The 17,947-nt window shown below is 40.5% G+C and overlaps 3 protein-coding genes across 4 annotated transcripts in view; 1 reads left to right on the top strand and 2 right to left on the bottom strand.

The window, feature by feature from the left end:
* The first annotated feature begins 2,064 nt into the window (after window positions 1-2,064).
* Window positions 2,065-2,952, top strand: LOC134672045 (ER membrane protein complex subunit 7). Its single transcript, XM_063529943.1, has one exon. The coding sequence runs from the start codon at window positions 2,205-2,207 to the stop codon at window positions 2,868-2,870; it is 666 nt and encodes a 221-aa protein (XP_063386013.1). The 5' UTR covers window positions 2,065-2,204; the 3' UTR covers window positions 2,871-2,952.
* Window positions 2,953-3,496: 544 nt separating this feature from the next.
* Window positions 3,497-14,982, bottom strand: LOC134672043 (C3 and PZP-like alpha-2-macroglobulin domain-containing protein 8). 2 transcript variants are annotated; one of them, XM_063529942.1, is made up of 11 exons: window positions 14,845-14,982; window positions 14,205-14,307; window positions 13,498-13,683; window positions 12,097-12,198; window positions 11,474-11,660; window positions 10,665-10,891; window positions 9,573-9,734; window positions 8,821-9,014; window positions 8,146-8,320; window positions 6,677-6,782; window positions 3,497-5,891 (listed from the first exon to the last, which is right to left on the bottom strand). In XM_063529942.1, exons 1-11 carry the CDS (start codon window positions 14,970-14,972, stop codon window positions 5,707-5,709), a joined length of 1,755 nt encoding a protein of 584 aa, XP_063386012.1. In that variant the 5' UTR covers window positions 14,973-14,982; the 3' UTR covers window positions 3,497-5,706. The 2 variants fall into 2 exon arrangements, with proteins under 2 accessions (XP_063386012.1, XP_063386011.1); XM_063529941.1 differs by lacking the exon at window positions 14,845-14,982 and adding an exon at window positions 14,697-14,834.
* An 879-nt stretch (window positions 14,983-15,861) lies between these two features.
* Window positions 15,862-17,947, bottom strand: part of LOC134672266 (CD109 antigen-like) — a 28,613-nt gene continuing 26,527 nt past the window's right edge. The window contains exons 4-6 of the mRNA XM_063530164.1: window positions 17,534-17,716; window positions 16,454-16,690; window positions 15,862-16,065 (exon numbers count right to left, since the gene is read on the bottom strand). Coding sequence (XP_063386234.1) covers window positions 15,877-16,065; window positions 16,454-16,690; window positions 17,534-17,716 — 609 coding nt within the window. The 3' untranslated portion in view covers window positions 15,862-15,876. The remainder of the gene's footprint in view (window positions 16,066-16,453; window positions 16,691-17,533; window positions 17,717-17,947) is intronic.

The raw sequence follows: 17,947 nt of genomic DNA, 5'->3' as shown, positions 1-17,947 counted from the left end.
TAAATCAGAGTTGGGAGCAATGTTGCTGTAGAAAAATGTTTTTATTTTTATTACTGGCAACTTTTTCTAGGAGACCTTTTTCTAGCTTCAGGCGCACACATGCGCAATTATAAGAGGACATAACTTTCTTAAGTAGCTAACACACTACCGCACCGCACCAAGGTCATCAAGGTCAAGTAAGAGGGAGAAAGAGATATCGCTTTCTCCCTTTTACTTATGGGTGCGTCCCACAATGACCTTGGTGCGGTGCGATAGTGTGTTAGCTACTTTAGTAAGTGAACAGGCCTTGGTGAACACACTACCGCGACCTTGGTGCGGTGCGGTAATCTGTTACGGCTTTAAGCCCTTTACAAGGAAAACTGGGCTATAACCGCGAAAATCGACTTCACAAATTGTGGGCATCTTTCTCTGTCACTCTAAGTACGCTTTCAATTGAGTAAAAGAGAAAGATCCACGCAATTTATGAATTTCGGTTTTCGCGGTAGCTCCCAGTATCCCCTGCATACTGCTTACAGGCCATACCATAGATGCCATACAGCATAGACCACCAACATTGTCTGTTCTCTTTGACGGCGCAGCAACTAGTATCACTTTCTCTCTCCTCGCTCTTTTAAAAATGTCATTTGTCAAAAAAGGACAACCATACTGTTGACAAGATGAACTTCATATCAAAGTGTTACCGTTTTTGGTAGAGTTAAATTGTGTATGTTTGCGTACAAACGTATATGTGTACGCACACATACACAATTTAACACTACCTTGGCTCTTTTAGGGATGTGAAAAGTCGATTTTAATCATGTTATATATCGATAAACGCTACACAGCGGAACGAAATTAAAGTTCTTCGTTAAAAATAAACGAAAAAGCGAAATTTAAATTTTCTATGAGACGCTATCCCTTCGCGCCTTTTCAAATTTTCCGCCTTTTTCTACTGACAAGATCTGCTTGACCAAGTATAATTGAAATGCTAATGGATAATGAATATATTATAATATAATAAAATAATTCAATTATTGCGGAACACGTATTTTAGTAGGTATTTATGTATTGTAATTAAAAATCTGAACAGTCCCTCCGTTCCCTGCTGGGGCGTGACGATAAAATCGTGATCTGAAAACCACAATAAAGAATAAAAGCGTTTTTGTTCATTTTAGGTATCGTTAAACCTTTGATGTAAAATTAAAATGCAAGAAATGTTGATAGTTAATCGATATGACTTTATCGACATAGCCACAGCCAGGTGGTGTTACATTGTAGTACATAAAACAAAGTGGTAACAGTGACAGCTCGCTTAGACTCCGTCTTTATGTATATTATGTCTATGGCATAGACTGTCAGTGTCAGACAGGATTGACAGCAAGGGCCCAACGTTTTCTGTTCTCTTTCACGGCGCAGCAACTAGTATCATTTCTCTCTCCTCGCTCTTTTAAAATGCCGTTTGTCAAAAAAGGACAACGATACTGTTGACAAGGTGGACTTCAAATCAAGTGTTGCCTTTCTTGATGCGCCCAGGCTGTGTATGTGTGCGTAAAAGCGTATATGTGTGCTCTTTTAGGGATGTGAAAAGTCGATTTTAATCATGTTATATATCGATAAACGCTACACAGCGGAACGAAATAGCGATTAATTGAAGCTTCAATATCTTCGTTAAACATAAACATAATTGAAATGCTAATGGATAATGAATATATTATAATATAATTCAATTATTGCGGAACACCTATTTTAGGAGGTATTTATGTATTTTAATTAAATATCTGAACTTTCCCTTGGTTCCCTGCTGGGGCGTGACTATAAAATTGTGATCTGATAACCACAATAAAAAATAAAAGCGTTTTTGGTCATTTTAGGTATCGTTAAGCCTTTGAAGTAAAATTAAAATTGCAAGAAATGTCGATAGTTTATCGATATGACTTTATCGACATGGCTACAGCAACGTGGGCCTCATTGTTAATCGTACACTAAACAAAAGTGGCAACAGTGACAGCTCGCTGAGACACCGTCTATATATATATTATGTCTATGATTGACAGTCACGTCACGTTGACACTAGAATGAATCATGATATTATTATTATCTGTGATTAGCATTAGAAGTAAAAATTTATGATAAAATTGGTAAATCGTAATCGTAGAACAATTAACGAACTTAAGAATACAAGAGCAAATAATTTGGTGTCTAAGTGATCAATCAATCTCTACAAAATGTTAATGGCGTTTCCGCTTGTCGGGCTCATGTGTATAGGGGCTGTAATATGCGTCTCCAACCCCGTCGAAGAAGAGCTCGGGAGCGGCCGATACGTGATCGAAGGGCGAGTGTTCCCCGCGGACGAGCCTAACGTAGGTACCTGGCAGGTGGACACGCGCATCCACGTAAACGGAGGCGAGTACATCGGCTTCTTACGCGACGACGGCTCGTTTATCATTCACAATGTACCTTCGGGCTCTTATATCGTTGAAGCTGTCCACCCGGACTACATGTACGAACCCGTACGCGTTGAAATCAACTCTAAAGGCAAATACCGCGCCAGGAAAGTCAATTTCGTGCAAACTTCACAAATAATACAAGTGCCTTATCCATTGAGAATGAAGGTACTATCCAAATTCAGATATTTCCAAGTCCGTGAACAATGGAGGCTGACAGACTTCCTGTTCAATCCTATGGTCATCATGATGGTTCTCCCGCTCCTGCTGATTATGGTTCTGCCTAAAATGATGAATGATCCGGAGACCAAAGAAGACTTGAAGCAGATTAGTAATTTGGCGAAGATGGGTGAAATGCCGGAGATGTCTGAAATGTTTACCAACTTGTTTAGCGGAGGTGCCCCGAAACCTACTGCTAAGGCTAAGCAGATCAAAAAGAGACAATAGGTTAATTAAATAGTTAGTTAATTAATTTATCATTAATCATTGTGTAGTTTTCATGCTGAATAAAATAGTAATCATTTTAAAATGCCCCTTATTTATAAATACAATGATCCAGTTACACTATCCATAAATACTTATTTGTGTACATACATACATCATATGATTAAGAATTTCTAGCAACCGAAACTTTAGTGGTCTGATATTGTCTTTATAAGTGTTATTTCTGTTTGTGATGCTTATGCCAGCTCCTTTTTTCTGCCAAGTACTCATACACTGGGGCAAACCTTTCACACTGTCTATCTAAATTTGATTATAAACCAACTAAGTTTTAGCAGTCTCATGACTAGTCATTTCGTTTGGCTGTGGTTAACTTCCTTTGATGTTTAAGTTATAAACTGGTGTCATTACAATAGAAATAATTATGGTTATACAATTATGTCTCACTTGGTATAAAATGCAATTGGCCTCTGTATATTTTGCCAATTCTTCTAGTCCTGTATATTACAAATTCTTGTTGGTAATTACTGTGTGGATCTTATTTTTATGGATTAACAAAGGGACACCACAAAATAAAATATTCGGGGGGGAGTTTTCAAGGGATATATTGTAAACAAACACACATGGTCATCAGATATTTTGCACAAGGTTTTTATTTGGAAATAAATCTTTAAAGTCTAAATTGAGATTTCATTCCTACTAAACATGTACAACTTAGACACAAATACATATAAAAAATAATAAAAAATCAGTCATTGGTAATTTGGACGGAAACTACTTAAGTAACATTATGAAGCTTGAGATTCATTCCATAATATGATATTAAATATATTTTATATTTGACGAGATATACCTGGACGGGAGATTACATTTTGTACAATCAACTTTGCATTATAACATTCCATCTTTATATTGTCTTTAGTTTGATTAGAACTTTTACATCAAATGATCACAAACAAACTACCTACATTTATGTCTACAATAACTCCGTAATTTTAATTCACTACAAAAATATTTTGTGATTTAATTATATTTTCATACAAAACTAACAAGGCAATGTTATTGACATGTGATTCAGTATTGCAATGTTTTCATTTGTCATAATGACAAAGGGAAAAGAATAAAATAATTCTTACATCTAAGCATACACAGTAAGGTCTAAAATTATATACATACACATTAAATTGGTTGTAATGCCATCAATTTTCTGTCCAAAAGGCAAGGTTGCATTTTATGCTACATATTAAAAATCTTTTAAACTATTTCTCTCAATTTAGAAGTTTTAGAATGTTCAATTCAGATATGTTGCATTACAAAAATATAATAGGTATCTGGAGTCTTCAAAGTTAAAATGAAAAGAAATAAATAAATGCCGAGAGCACCAATGAAAAGACCATCGGCAGAAAAAAAAGCAAGTATTAATACCTACAAATGTAATGATACAAATTTGATAATGTGTGAAAAACGAGAAACTTCAAGATGTTGATGGCCGTGAAAAAACATTCACATTGACTGGTATGTACAGATGGACTATCACACTCCGCAATTGTTGAGCCCTTTAGGGTCCTAGCTAAACTGGTTCGTCAATACTTATGCTGTGGAATGCCTAATTTAGATAGAACCCTAAATGGCTCAGCAATCACGGAGCGTAAACAAGAAAATACAAACTATGGCTAGTCTGATTGTGATTAAGTCTAACTACGAAATATTTTGGAATGAATAGGACAGTCGGGTAAAGCCAGGTCAGGCAATATTTCTTACGTCTACAAAGACAAGTACACAGGAAAAGAAAATCGTCTTTTTTTATAGGAATACTTTCAGACAAAAGTATACTGAAGGTATAGTAGTTTAGTACAGCAAAAGGAAATTTAAAAAGATTATTAAGCTAATTTCAAACGGTGGTTAATAAAAATCATCTAAACTATACAATAACAAAGAGATTCTATTCTAAACTAACATTAATCAAAGGTTATAAATGCAGTTCATAGTCATATTAAAACAACTGCCTTGGTACAATTAGCTGCCAATACATATGAAAAAATAATATGTTGATATGGTTGCAATCTTAAATCTATATTTTTTACATAAAATATTACACATTACAAAATGTGAACATTGTATTTTATACATAGAAAAGAAAATAAGTACAGTATTGGTGATGTTTTACTGGACAATGAAATATAAGTAGTATTTTTTACTTCATAAATTATTACACATTGATAAACTCCTTGAGATTCAAATACAGTCACAGGCACAGAATACAGGCAATTAATTCACTGAGCTCATCTAAGTATTTATTCATACATGCATGAGATACCATCATGAGATATTTACTACTTTTTAGTAGTGCTACTGCTACATAACATCATTTGTAAAAAAATCTGTAATATTACTGATAAATCTTATCAGCAGTTAACAGTTTATGGGGAGGTAGACCACAAATGTTTATCCCTGGAGACTTTAAAACATTTTCAAGCTTAATCATACAGTATTTCATATAAAAGGGATCTATTTATCAAATTAGAACGTGTCACCTTTACATAAATACCAAACACTACTATATCGGATCTAACTCATTTACTGCCGATCACATTTACTCCAAATAACATAAATGTTCTAAAAAACACCAACGGCCACTTGCGCGTTCCAGGGTTAGCCAAGTAACTAGAAGTTAACCGTTTATACGGTACAGTTTAACCCTGTATAAATGGTTACCTCCGAGTTAGTTGACTAACCCTGGAACGCGCAAGTGGCCTTTGACTATCGATAAACCATATCTCCTTCAAAGTTTACATATGGTCGATTATTTGATGGTGCAAGTACCTATTATTTCCTATACGTGTTACGTGCCAATACCCCGTATGTGTCTGGCCACAGTGAATAGCGCGAGCAGTAGTGTGAAGGCGGCGGCGGGTCGTGTCGCAGCGTTATATATGGAGCAGTACGGGCACTGCGAGGAGCCGCATACTTCGCAGATGTTGAGCAGGTAGGTAGGAAGCGCGTCGAAGATTGTCTCATTGTAGCGCTCTAAACAAAGATCGTTTATTATTTGGTGTATTTTGACGAATGTAGCAAATTTATAGTGTAATTTTCACCTTGAAATAAAGAAATCTAAATCTATCAGTATCACATAGGTAGTAGAGGGCAAAAGAAGCCAAATAAGTTACTAAATATTTATGTTCCTGTGGTGGCTGTGATAAGTAGGTAAGGGTGTCCATCTGTCCAATGTTATTGCGTCTTACTCTCTCATTAAGCAAAATGTGAGACAAAATAGACATTGGACAAAGAATTTGGACAGGTGGAATACCACCCTAAGGCGCACGCCTAAAACTGTTTTCCTAGGATAGCGGTGCCGTCATATAGCGGCCGTCTCCATACAAAATAATAGGCCAAATATGGATGTCCTAGTGTTTTGTAGCGAAGGAGTAAAGGGCGTACACCCAGTAGATGGTCAGATGTGGTCCAAAATATTACCCAGACTTCGCTCCAGGCAACGATGCAGATGGCCGAAGATCGAGAGGCCTGGAGAGCAGTGGTAGGAAGAATAACACAAAGGAGTCACGCCCCTCAGACATGAGGTCACGACCACGAAGAAGAAGAGTATTTTGTATGGACACGGCCACTAACTATGTGACGGCAGTCGGCACCACTATCTTAGGAAACCAGAGCTTTAGGAGGTAATTGAAAGTTACTTTAAGAATCGCAAATTAAAGAGTTTTGACTTGATGGTGTTCCTACTCAAAAATACTTCTTGAACTCATATGCTAGTATTATTCAGCATGTGGTTTACATTATGTTGACGTCATACATACCGGGCGCATAGTAGTCGTAGACTCGAATAGGCAGGAAGCGCGACATATTGGCCACCGGGAACCAGCGCTCGATCGTGAAGTTCACACACGTAGGCTCAGAGTCCAACTGCAGAGAATCATAAATTATAATTGTTATAAATATAACATATGTTACACAACTTAAACTATGTTATTTTATATGTAGATAAGCCATACACTAACATATCAAGCGAAAAAAATGATGCCAACCAATGCTGCCAACGACACGGCAGCATTAGTTACAATTTGTTTACAACTTCATACGCAAATGCGTAAAAGAGACGGCACAATTAAAAGAATACCTAAGTAAAAAAGAGACGGCTAGTGTTTGTCACTTGCGCGTGAATTTGGTAAATCAGTGATACCACCATAACACGACGGCAAACAGTGAATATGGCGCGAAGCGTAAAACTTATTAAGAAAAAAAAATATCAAAGACTAAGATGTTTGACAGAAGGTGCAAATCATTTTAATGCAGTTTTATGTAGTAATGTACTCGCTACCGAAGTAAAAAGTTTTCATATTTAGTTATGTAAATAAAAGATATTATATACATATATTATACTCTTTATTCATCATTTTTCTTATACTATAGAAACATTTTGACAAAAAGCAAACTCAATAACACCAAAATCCTTTATTTTACTAACAATTTTATGTTATTAATAATTGTTACTGTGTGAGAAAATGAAATGCCTGACAATAAATACTAATTTTGTAGTAATCTTTGTATAAACAGCAATATACCTATTTACTTAATTGACGCGACCCGGACAATAATATGGCCAATAATAATCTTTAATTTGCCAATTGTTGTACTTAAATACAAGAAAAAATGCGTTCAAGTAAAAAACTTCAATATTAAAGTTGAAATTTAAGTATATTTCTTTTATTTGTGTACGACAAGCACCAAACAATGAATGCAACTTACCATGACGCGTCTGCTATGATAATCTATGTACGCAGTTGGTGCGTCCTTGTCATTCTCGCTGATGAGAACATAAACTTATCTCGTTCTGTCAGCCGGCGAAAATGGCGGCTGGGTTTATTTAATTCAAAATTAAACCGAAGAAAAACGGGTTATTTCAGCTTTTACTTACCAATGATATGTGACGCCGTCAATTTTTTTGCGCTTCCGCGGATAATTTGAGCATTTCAACATAACGCAGGTCGGCATTTTGTTGCTTAATACACGTTATTTGTGGAAAAGTATTAACCGGTGTACACCTTCGCGCTTGCGTCAGGCAGACTGAGACAAACTCGTACACATGACACGGGGTGAGTGCTTCACTTTTGGAACGTGTATAACACATCTACATATAAAATATCATAGAACTTAAAACGATAACTCGCCATACGCCACGCGTTATCGTGAAACTTGTCGGAATGCACGAAGGTTGAAGGGTGTAGCCGCGCGCGTCAGTTGAGATCTTTGGCAGTTAAGTACTCACGTAGTCGAAGTAGAACAGCAGCTGGGTGGGCAGATACTTGGCTCGCTGGAGCAGCGCCACTCGGCGAGATAGCACGTAGGCGTCCAGCCGTTGTTGCTGGATCATGTAGCCGGTCGGGATGGCCACGTCGAGCACCGCCATGCCGGAGCGGGGGGACTCTTCTAGGTAAGTCCAGCTAAACAAATAAACACATTTTTAGGTAAGTGTTCAATGATAATGACATAATTCAAAACACGCTTTAAAATAAAAATCTAGAACGTTATTTTTATATTTATATTGCACAAAACTGTCTATCGAGTCATGGGAGTCTGTTAAATTTTCTTTAAGAAATTACCAATTATATTGATCAGTTCTCAACCCATAAACCGCGTTAGAACTGCAGAATTTACCTTAAAGTTTCTATAAATTCCTCCACTAATTCACTGTGTGTGTATGTGTTTAATTTAAAATATGTCTCACGAAATTAATATCGATCACTGTATGTGGATTGTGCCTTACTCTTTTAACTGTAGGCATGCTTCGCCCGAGGCACCAAACCGCGCGTGCGTTTGCCTCGCGCGGCAACTTCCATGCGAGGCAGCTCGTAGGTCGTCTTGGTGTCCGCATTTGATACATGTCTATTGTTCAACATGTCTCTCGACTTCTTTGACAATTCACTGAGATCCATATACCAACCTAGCACAGGCCTGGTACTCGATGTGCGACTGGTTCCGCCCGTAGAAGTGCGCGTGCGCCAGCAGCGAGAAGGCGCGGACTGGAGGCTCGGTCTGGAAGCGCGGGATGTCCACGTTGTACGTGACGGACATCTGCAGGATGGCGTAGCCGGCGCCGCGGGCCTCCACTTTCACCGTTCCCCAGGCTTCCGGGATCTGGATGAAAAGAAAATAGTTATTTGTTTTACAAGGGGGCAAAGTTGCTGTTTAACCGCTCGTGCTAATATTGATACCCGAGCAAGCGAAAGATTCCAAAATTGCGTCCACGAGCGTAGCGAGTGGTTCGAAAAATGGACTCTTGAGCGTTGCGAGGGTTTCAAAGCACGAGGGTTAAACAAAACTTGCCCCCGAGTGAAACACAAAATTTTTCACCACACCAACCCAAAGCAAATATTAAATGTAAAATATCAAACAAAATTAAACCAAATCAAATTCAAATGAATGTTATTAAATATTTGTCATCCAAAATCATCATTTAAAGTCAATTCTACCAGCAAACATAGGAAAACTTGAAATTTTGCTTGTTTAGGCGGGATCATACGGGCCGAGTCGTAGAAATTTCAGCGACGCGACTTCTTCTACCTGTGGCCTTATCTATTGGATAGGCGGATCCACACAGAACGAGCCGTCTCGCGAGGAACTTGCCGCGCGGGACAGCTCGGTCGGGGGAGATGTGCCTCGCCCGAGGCCCAAACATAGTGGTGATGTACTCACGTCGATGGACTGCATGACGGCGAGGTTGTTGTTCTCGACGTGCAGCACGCGCGAGGCGCCCTGCAGCGCGACGGCGTCCACGGTGACGGTGAGCGCCGACACGTCGCGGAGACGCTTGCGGTTCGTGTACTCGATCAGCGCGCGTAGAGCCACGTATGTGTCCTGTGGGTTACATTACATTAACTTAAGATTACAATCATTCATTGGGACACCAACTGTTCCATACACAATCAAAATAAAACTTTGGCATGTTGAAGAAATCCTAAAATAGGGTGGTAATATGAAATGGACGAAAGTACATTGAAAAAATCTTGTTGAACATGTTTTATGCTTGCAATGGTTTTTAAACCGGCAAAAACTTATTAAAAATGAGTGAATTTAAATACAATCATAGGCATTTCTCACTTATAAAGTAACAAATCGTCTTGCAGAAAAAAAATCTGATTTGACTCTGGTTAGGAAACCAGTTTATTGTATGGTCAAGTAATATGAACTGAACGGCTTTCATATCGATTGTCACTATGACGAGGAACGGAGTGGCACAGAAATCAAATTCCTTGACTGTTACATCAATCGTTTACAAACAGCAGCAGCCTTAACTGAGTTTGCACCTTATGACTTTGCATTAAGGTTTACTATTGTATGTTACCTATAGTTCGTTTTTTTTAGCATTAGAAAGAACTTGCAAGAAGGTAAGCGATCTTGACATGTCTTTTAATTGAAAAGCGCTTTTTAAAATTCAAAAACTATTACTTATGAAAGCAGAAGAATATAAATGATCGTATTAGATTCATAATTGTTACATATTTGCCGTAACTTATTTTTAAAATGTGTTTTTCAATTAAAAGACACGTCAAGATTGTTTACCTAATTTCTAATGCTAAAAAAAACGAACTATAAGTGGAAGCCCAACCGCCGTCCGTGAGCCTCATCGAGTTGAGCCACATCACGATAGCCTCGTTGTTGTCCTGATGGTCCATACACGCGAGCAACGCGTACGCGGTGGACGCAATGTTACATCAATGGTTTACAAACAACTCTTAACCGAGTTTGCACCTTATGACTTTACATTAAGGTTTACTATTGTGTTACCTGAGTGGAAGCCCACCCGCCGTCCGTTAGCCTCATCGAGTTGAGCCACATGACGATAGCCTCGTTGTTGTCCTGATGGTCCATACACGCGAGCAGCGCGTACGCGGTGGCCGCGATGTTGTATGAATCGTATTTGTATGGCAGCCGGGGCAGGAAGAAAGGCTTCTGGTTCTCCATCTTGAAGGGGGGTTGCGGGACGCGCTCTTTGCCCCAGTACACTAGTCCACCTGTGAATTATATAATGATGTATTATTTATGTACAAAATTCTCATTGTCGAACGATACTGAAGTTTGCTAATACAACAAATTTAAAACCTCAAGGTGGTGTAAAACATTTCGGCTGGCAAAACACATCTGATAGTTACTGCAGGGGTTAAATTGTGCTCGGAACAGTCTCGAGGAGAGCCTGCCCGAAATATTGATACCTACACCCCTACACTGACTGAAGTGTGAAGATGTGAAGATTTTAGCTACCGATGTTAGTCCATTTTACGACAGAAAGAGTTGTGACTAACTTTTCAAATAAATGTTATCACACTAGTCACAAAAGTGAATGAATTTGCCAACAGTCTTAATTTCAAATCCTTTCCTTTTCTTCCCAAATTATTCCTTGGTTAACGTTTCTGTATACTTTCAGTTCGCTTTGATACTGATGAATTTGAGCAGCTTGTAGGCGTGCTCGGTGCTGTAGGCCTTCGTTCCGCGTAGGGCCGAAGACCCGGGGCGTCCCACAGGTTCGCGAGGCCAAAGGCCGAGCTGCGGGAGTGCAGTGCTTCCATACGTTCTAGACCCTGGTACTGTATGTATACCTTCAGCTCGCTGGAAGCCCTTGAGCAGCTTGTAGGCGTGCTCGGAGCTGGAGGCCTTAGCCACGGTGAGCGCGTACGCCACCACGGCCATGGAGTAAGGGTCGCCGAAGTCCTGCAGCAGCTTCAGGTGCTGCTCCAGCCACGACACGGCGCGCTGCTGGGCCTGCGACACGCGGGCGGAGAGACCCTGGGAGACGACACAACGTTTAAATGCAAAATACTAAAGCCCGCTAAAGAAAGGATTTTAGAATAGATTAGAAATAATATATTCGTCAGCACACACATTAAATGGAAAGTTATATAAAACAGAATAAATAAATATATAAAGGAGAAAGTGCCATGAAATGGTCTCACCACAGCATGTTGCTGGTTGTTTTCCTACATTAAACCGCCTGCTCTTATCTCTTACTGCTCAGCTTTGTTTTGATAAACTCGTAAAAGATTCAAATATTGAACGTGAAATTTCGAAGTCTACCGCTTACATCATAGATCTGTTTTTTTTTTCCAAAAATCTATCTCTAAAAACTCCACTTTTAGAAAAAAATACACAAGCATCTCATCATAAGATTTCTTTTAAAAGTTCAAAAACAGGCTTATATCTTCTTGTTTCATCTGGCTCTTACCTCTCTGACACCAATGTCCTTGAGGTTCTTGACGGTTTCGAGGGTGATGACCACTTGAGCAGTCAACGTGATGTTCCGTTGTAGTATTATTGTGTTGTTTATCTGAGAACAAAAAATGGTATTTAAATAATTAGCGGAATGACAGATCATAGTCATCATTCGCTTACCCTTATCCCATTCACTTGGGGTCGGCGCAGCATGTCTTTATTAGGGTTCCGTACCCAAAAGGTAAAACGGGACCCTATTATTAGGGTTCCGTACCCAAAGGGTAAAACGGGACCCTATTACTAAGACTTCGCTGTCCGTCCGTCTGTCCGTCTGTCTGTCACCAGGCTGTATCTCACGAACCGTGATAGCTAGACAGTTGAAATTTTCACAGATGATGTATTTCTGTTGCCGCTATAACAACAAATACTAAAAACAGAATAAAATAAAGATTTAAGTGGGGCTCCCATACAGCAAACGTGATTTTTGACCAAAGTTAAGCAACGTCGGGCGTGGTCAGTACTTGGACGGGTGACCGTTTTCTTTTTGCATTTTTTTCCGTTTTTTTTTTTGCTTTATGGTACGGAACCCTTCATGCGCGAGTCCGACTCGCACTTGCCCGGTTTTACTAAGACTTCGCTGTCCGTCCGTCCGTCCGTCTGTCTGTCACCAGGCTGTATCTCACGAACCGTGATAGCTAGACAGTTGAAATTTTCACAGATGATGTATTTCTGTTGCCGCTATAACAACAAATACTAAAAACAGAATAAAATAGAGATTTACATGGGGCTCCCATACAACAAACGTGATTTTTGACCAAAGTTAAGCAACGTCGGGAGTGGTCAGTACTTGGATGGGTGACCGTTTTTTATTTTGCTTTTTTTTGCATTATGGTACGGAACCCTTCGTGCGCGAGTCCGACTCGCATTTGCCCGATTTTCTTCCATACCTCTCTCATCCGTCATCTCATCATTCAGTCAATTAGCGGAATATCAAAGTCACACAGTTTTTTAGATTTGCATTCTTCAAAGATTCACTTTTAATAGTTATATAACGTGCATGAACTGTAGGGGGCAGCACTGGAGCCCCCTTGATTATTGGCATAAAGTGTACATGTCAAGTTTATGTTTCCGAATTAGACCATAAGGTTGGTAAGTATTCCATCTTTCCAATATCTTGGTCCAATGTGTATTTGCGTTTCACAGTTTGCTCAATGAGAGAGTGAGACGCAATGCACATTGGACAAAGAATTTGGAGAGGTGGAATACCATCATTAGATGGCAAAACCTAAAACTCACAAGGGAGCGTGCGTGCACTTTAGGGGCCAGCATCTGCTTTGGCGTGAAGTTTCCTATTTAGATTACAAGATGGCAGACCCACCAACGTGTACGGTCCCTATATACTGAGTATACTGACCTCAGTTGCAGTAGACCCGAACACATCCCTGACTCCTCCTATCCCCACCATCTCCCTGATCTGCGGGTTGTCCTTTGGGACATTGATGGTGGAGTTCTGGTTGCGGTCCGGCATCCACGTGACCTCGTAGAACGCGCCGGCCGGCGTCTGGTGCTCCAGCACCCAGGATACCGCCTGCGAGATTACCTAAAAGATGGAAGAAAAATGTGAGGACATGTCTTTGAAAGGGTTTCAGATAAGATACTAGATGGCGCTGCACTTTAATATGTATGTATCGTCTCCACTATCTAAAGCCTGAAGCTTATATTGTTTGATCTATGATCTCCTTGGTGGACTATAAAGTACGAGGAAATGATACTAGCTGAACATTTTTAAACATGCGTAAAACGTCTTTATAATGGTTTTATTTTGTGGCTATGACATTGGTCAGAAATATACAATTTTACGTTCTGAGAATATACATAATAAAAAATTATACACACAAAGCATTAACTCATAACCCCTCGTATGTCACTGATTTTATATTGGCTCAGTTAAAATAAAAAATAAATTCTAAATTTACAAGTTCATGCTCATGTTTTGTCTGGTAAATTTAACCTTGAAAATTGAGGGGTTATTTCTGACATCTACGAACATGATAAGGCACAAGGTGTTTATACAACGAAGGATAACATTTAATTGACTTGTCTCTGTTATGAGAAACTTACATCCGGGTCGATATAGATGAAGTTCTCCCACTCGTTGAAGGAGGCGTCCTGGAAGATCTTGGCGCAGAACGAGGTCAGCCACACGCTCGAAGCTGATTGGTTCCTGTACAAAACAGAAATTGCTCAAATATTGGAACAACTATTCGAAATGGGGCTAACCTATGAACGCCACGCGTATCGTGTGCGGCGCGTCATCGTGAACCTTGGCGGAATGCACGACAGTTGATATTGAGCTGTAGCCGCGCGCGTCAGTTGACATATTTGACGATCAAAGCGTTACTTTTGGATTAACCAATAGCAAATAAGTAGTTTTAAACTACTTCAGTGGTTGTCCATCAGATTCGCTGAATACTTTAGCTGTTTTTAGGGCGCCACATGTTAGGGCACCATAATCGCAGAATTCGATCGAATCTGATGAACGACCACGGAAACAACAGGGCATCAAGGTCCAAAAAGACTTTTTTAGCTTCATGTACAGTGTGAAGTACTCACCAGTCACTTCGGAACAGGCTGAAACTCCCGTCGGGCTTCATAAAGGACAGCTGGCGTTGATAAAGTCTGTTCATGTGGTAGAACGCGTCCTTCTCCAAGGTCCGGTTGCGTTGGTTAATGGGACGCATGTACAGTGTGAAGCACTCACCAGTCACTTCGGAACAGGCTGAAACTCCCGTCAGGCTTCATAAAGGACAACTGGCGTTGGTATAGGATGTTCATGTGGTAGAACGCGACCTTCTCCAAGGTCCGGTTGCGTTGGTTAATGGGACGCATGTACAGTGTGAAGCACTCACCAGTCACTTCGGAACAGGCTGAAACTCCCGTCGGGCTTCATAAAGGACAGCTGGCGTTGGTATAGAATGTTCATGTGGTAGAACGCGTCCTTCTCCAAGGTCCGGTTGCGTTGGTTGATGAGACGCATGTACAGTGTGAAGTACTCACCAGTCACTTCGGAACAGGCTGAAACTCCCGTCTGGCTTCATAAAGGACAGCTGGCGTTGGTATAGAATGTTCATGTGGTAGAACGCGTCCTTCTCCAAGGTCCTGTTGCGTTGGTTGATGAGAAGCATGTACAGTGTGAAGTACTCACCAGTCACTTCGGAACAGGCTGAAACTCCCGTCTGGCTTCATAAAGGACAGCTGGCGTTGGTATAGAATGTTCATGTGGTAGAACGCGTCCTTCTCCAAGGTCCGGTTGCGTTGGTTGATGAGAAGCATGTACAGTGTGAAGTACTCACCAGTCACTTCGGAACAGGCTGAAACTCCCGTCTGGCTTCATAAAGGACAGCTGGCGTTGGTATAGAATGTTCATGTGGTAGAACGCGTCCTTCTCCAAGGTCCGGTTGCGTTGGTTGATGAGAAGCATGTACAGTGTGAAGTACTCACCAGTCACTTCGGAACAGGCTGAAACTCCCGTCTGGCTTCATAAAGGACAGCTGGCGTTGGTATAGAATGTTCATGTGGTAGAACGCGTCCTTCTCCAAGGTCCGGTTGCGTTGGTTGATGAGAAGCATGTACAGTGTGAAGTACTCACCAGTCACTTCGGAACAGGCTGAAACTCCCGTCTGGCTTCATAAAGGACAGCTGGCGTTGGTATAGAATGTTCATGTGGTAGAACGCGTCCTTCTCCAAGGTCCGGTTGCGTTGGTTGATGAGAAGCATGTACAGTGTGAAGTACTCACCAGTCACTTCGGAACAGGCTGAAACTCCCGTCTGGCTTCATAAAGGACAGCTGGCGTTGGTATAGAATGTTCATGTGGTAGAACGCGTCCTTCTCCAAGGTCCGGTTGCGTTGGTTGATGAGACGCATGTACAGTGTGAAGTACATGTTGGCAGCAAAGCTGAACATGTTCTGTTCGGCTGAATCCTGGAAGAAAGATGGATCATTACGTCTCTAATGTCTCTATCGTGGTGAGTGTTATGGATAGAGATCTTTGTTAATGAATTAACGGACAACTTTTACAAGGAAAGTGAAAGTACATATGTGTAATGGAAAATTTAAGCACTGTTGGAACATAGGCTTATGTATGTATGTATGTATGTATGTCACTTTATTGCACATAAACAGGTTTACATAAAATGGACAAAAACAAAACAAAAATAAAAATGTTATGTACAAAGGCTGTGGCAAAATGGGGTGGCTTATATGTGGAGTACCTCAGGGCCACTTTGGGACCGCTGTTGTTTCCTATATGGAGTACCTCAGGGTATTCAAGCCACTCTTGGACCGCTGTTGTTTCTTAAAGATGACTTACCATGGGTAACCTCAGTAGAGACGTAGCATTAATCGGCATCGTGGGGAACAGGGGACCAACCACGTCTCCAACAACAGAGACCCTGGCCCGGTTGGAGCCGAACACGTAGTAGCGATCGACCTCGTAGGGGATGATGGGCGTTTCGGTGACGTTCACGTGCATGTATTGGAAGACGTAGGCGCGGTTGGAGAGGTCGAGGAGGACTGATTGGTGCCGGTGTTGGGGGAGGCCGTCCGCCTGTCGACAGTAACAGAATACTTCCTTTATTACACTAGAAATTAGAGTAAGGGGCTATTCATAAATTACGTCATTTCAAATTAGGGGGGGGGGGATCTGGACATCGGATGACGGTAGCATGACGTAGGAGGAAACGGGGTGATTTGAAGCATGATTTTTGGATGATTTTAGGGGGGGGGGGGGTCTAAAATCCTCAAAAATCCATGACGTAATTTATGGACAGCCCCTAAGGGAGGTTAATTGACCAGAGGTAGGCTTTATATACTTGCACTTGCAATAAGGTTTGCCAATTATCAGTTGACAGTGTGGACGATAGAATGTTACAGCAAAGGAAAATTTACTGAAACAATTAACGCTTAAGATATTTTAGATTTCTTTAATAAAAATTGATTTTGAATACTATTTTTGAATAATTAGTCTATGTAGAAGAAATAAATTAAAAATGTTTTTTAGACGTGTGCGTGTACTATCCGTTGCTCAACCTAGTAAACCGCAGCGGACTTTTACAAGGCTTCAGTATACAACTCTCTTTGCAGCATTTTATGAGTTCACCCAAGCGGCAATATTTGACCAAGTTTAATGGGTTAGTAAACTTAGTATTTAATGTCTCTGTCATGGTGAGTGTTATGGATAGAAACTGTCCTATATATTATACTACTCTTTGATATAAACTCACCATGAGCATGACAGACGCCATTTTGATTTTGCTTAGAATTATGAATATAAATTATGGACTTCGACTTTTACGAAGCGTTTGGCACTTCGTAGAGCTCTATCAGATTTATTGAACAAATTTGTAGTTATAAATCTATAATCAATGTTTATCTGTGGAGCCTAGCGTACCTCGACAGTGATCTTCTTAGTGTATTTATGCTGCCCCTGCAGGGTGGAGGCGTGCAAGTGCACGTGCACGTCGCCGAGGCGGGTGGGCACGACGGGCACGTGCACGGTGGCCGCGTCGCCGGCCGCGATGTACACGAAGAACTGGTGCTCGCCGAATGACGTGCGCGGATTGTATGAGCGGACCTGGTGGAATACAATACATCTTATTAGTAACATATTGTCTTCTACTAGAGCTCTTTCAATGCGAGGATGTTGGTTTATATCTTCTTTGCAACTGTAACAGAGTTTCTATGATCGACTTAAATTTAAATATTATTGAAAACCTCCACACAATTGTTTCGTATGTGGAGTACCCCAGGATCCTTCGGCCACTCTCGAACCGTCGTTGTTCATTTGTAGAGTACCTCAGGGTTT

This window comes from Cydia fagiglandana, chromosome 16, assembly GCF_963556715.1.
Source record: "Cydia fagiglandana chromosome 16, ilCydFagi1.1, whole genome shotgun sequence".
In the NCBI taxonomy this organism is placed as follows: domain Eukaryota; kingdom Metazoa; phylum Arthropoda; class Insecta; order Lepidoptera; family Tortricidae; genus Cydia; species Cydia fagiglandana.
Note: the sequence above shows the minus strand (reverse complement) of the source record. Positions and strands in the feature narration are given on the sequence as shown.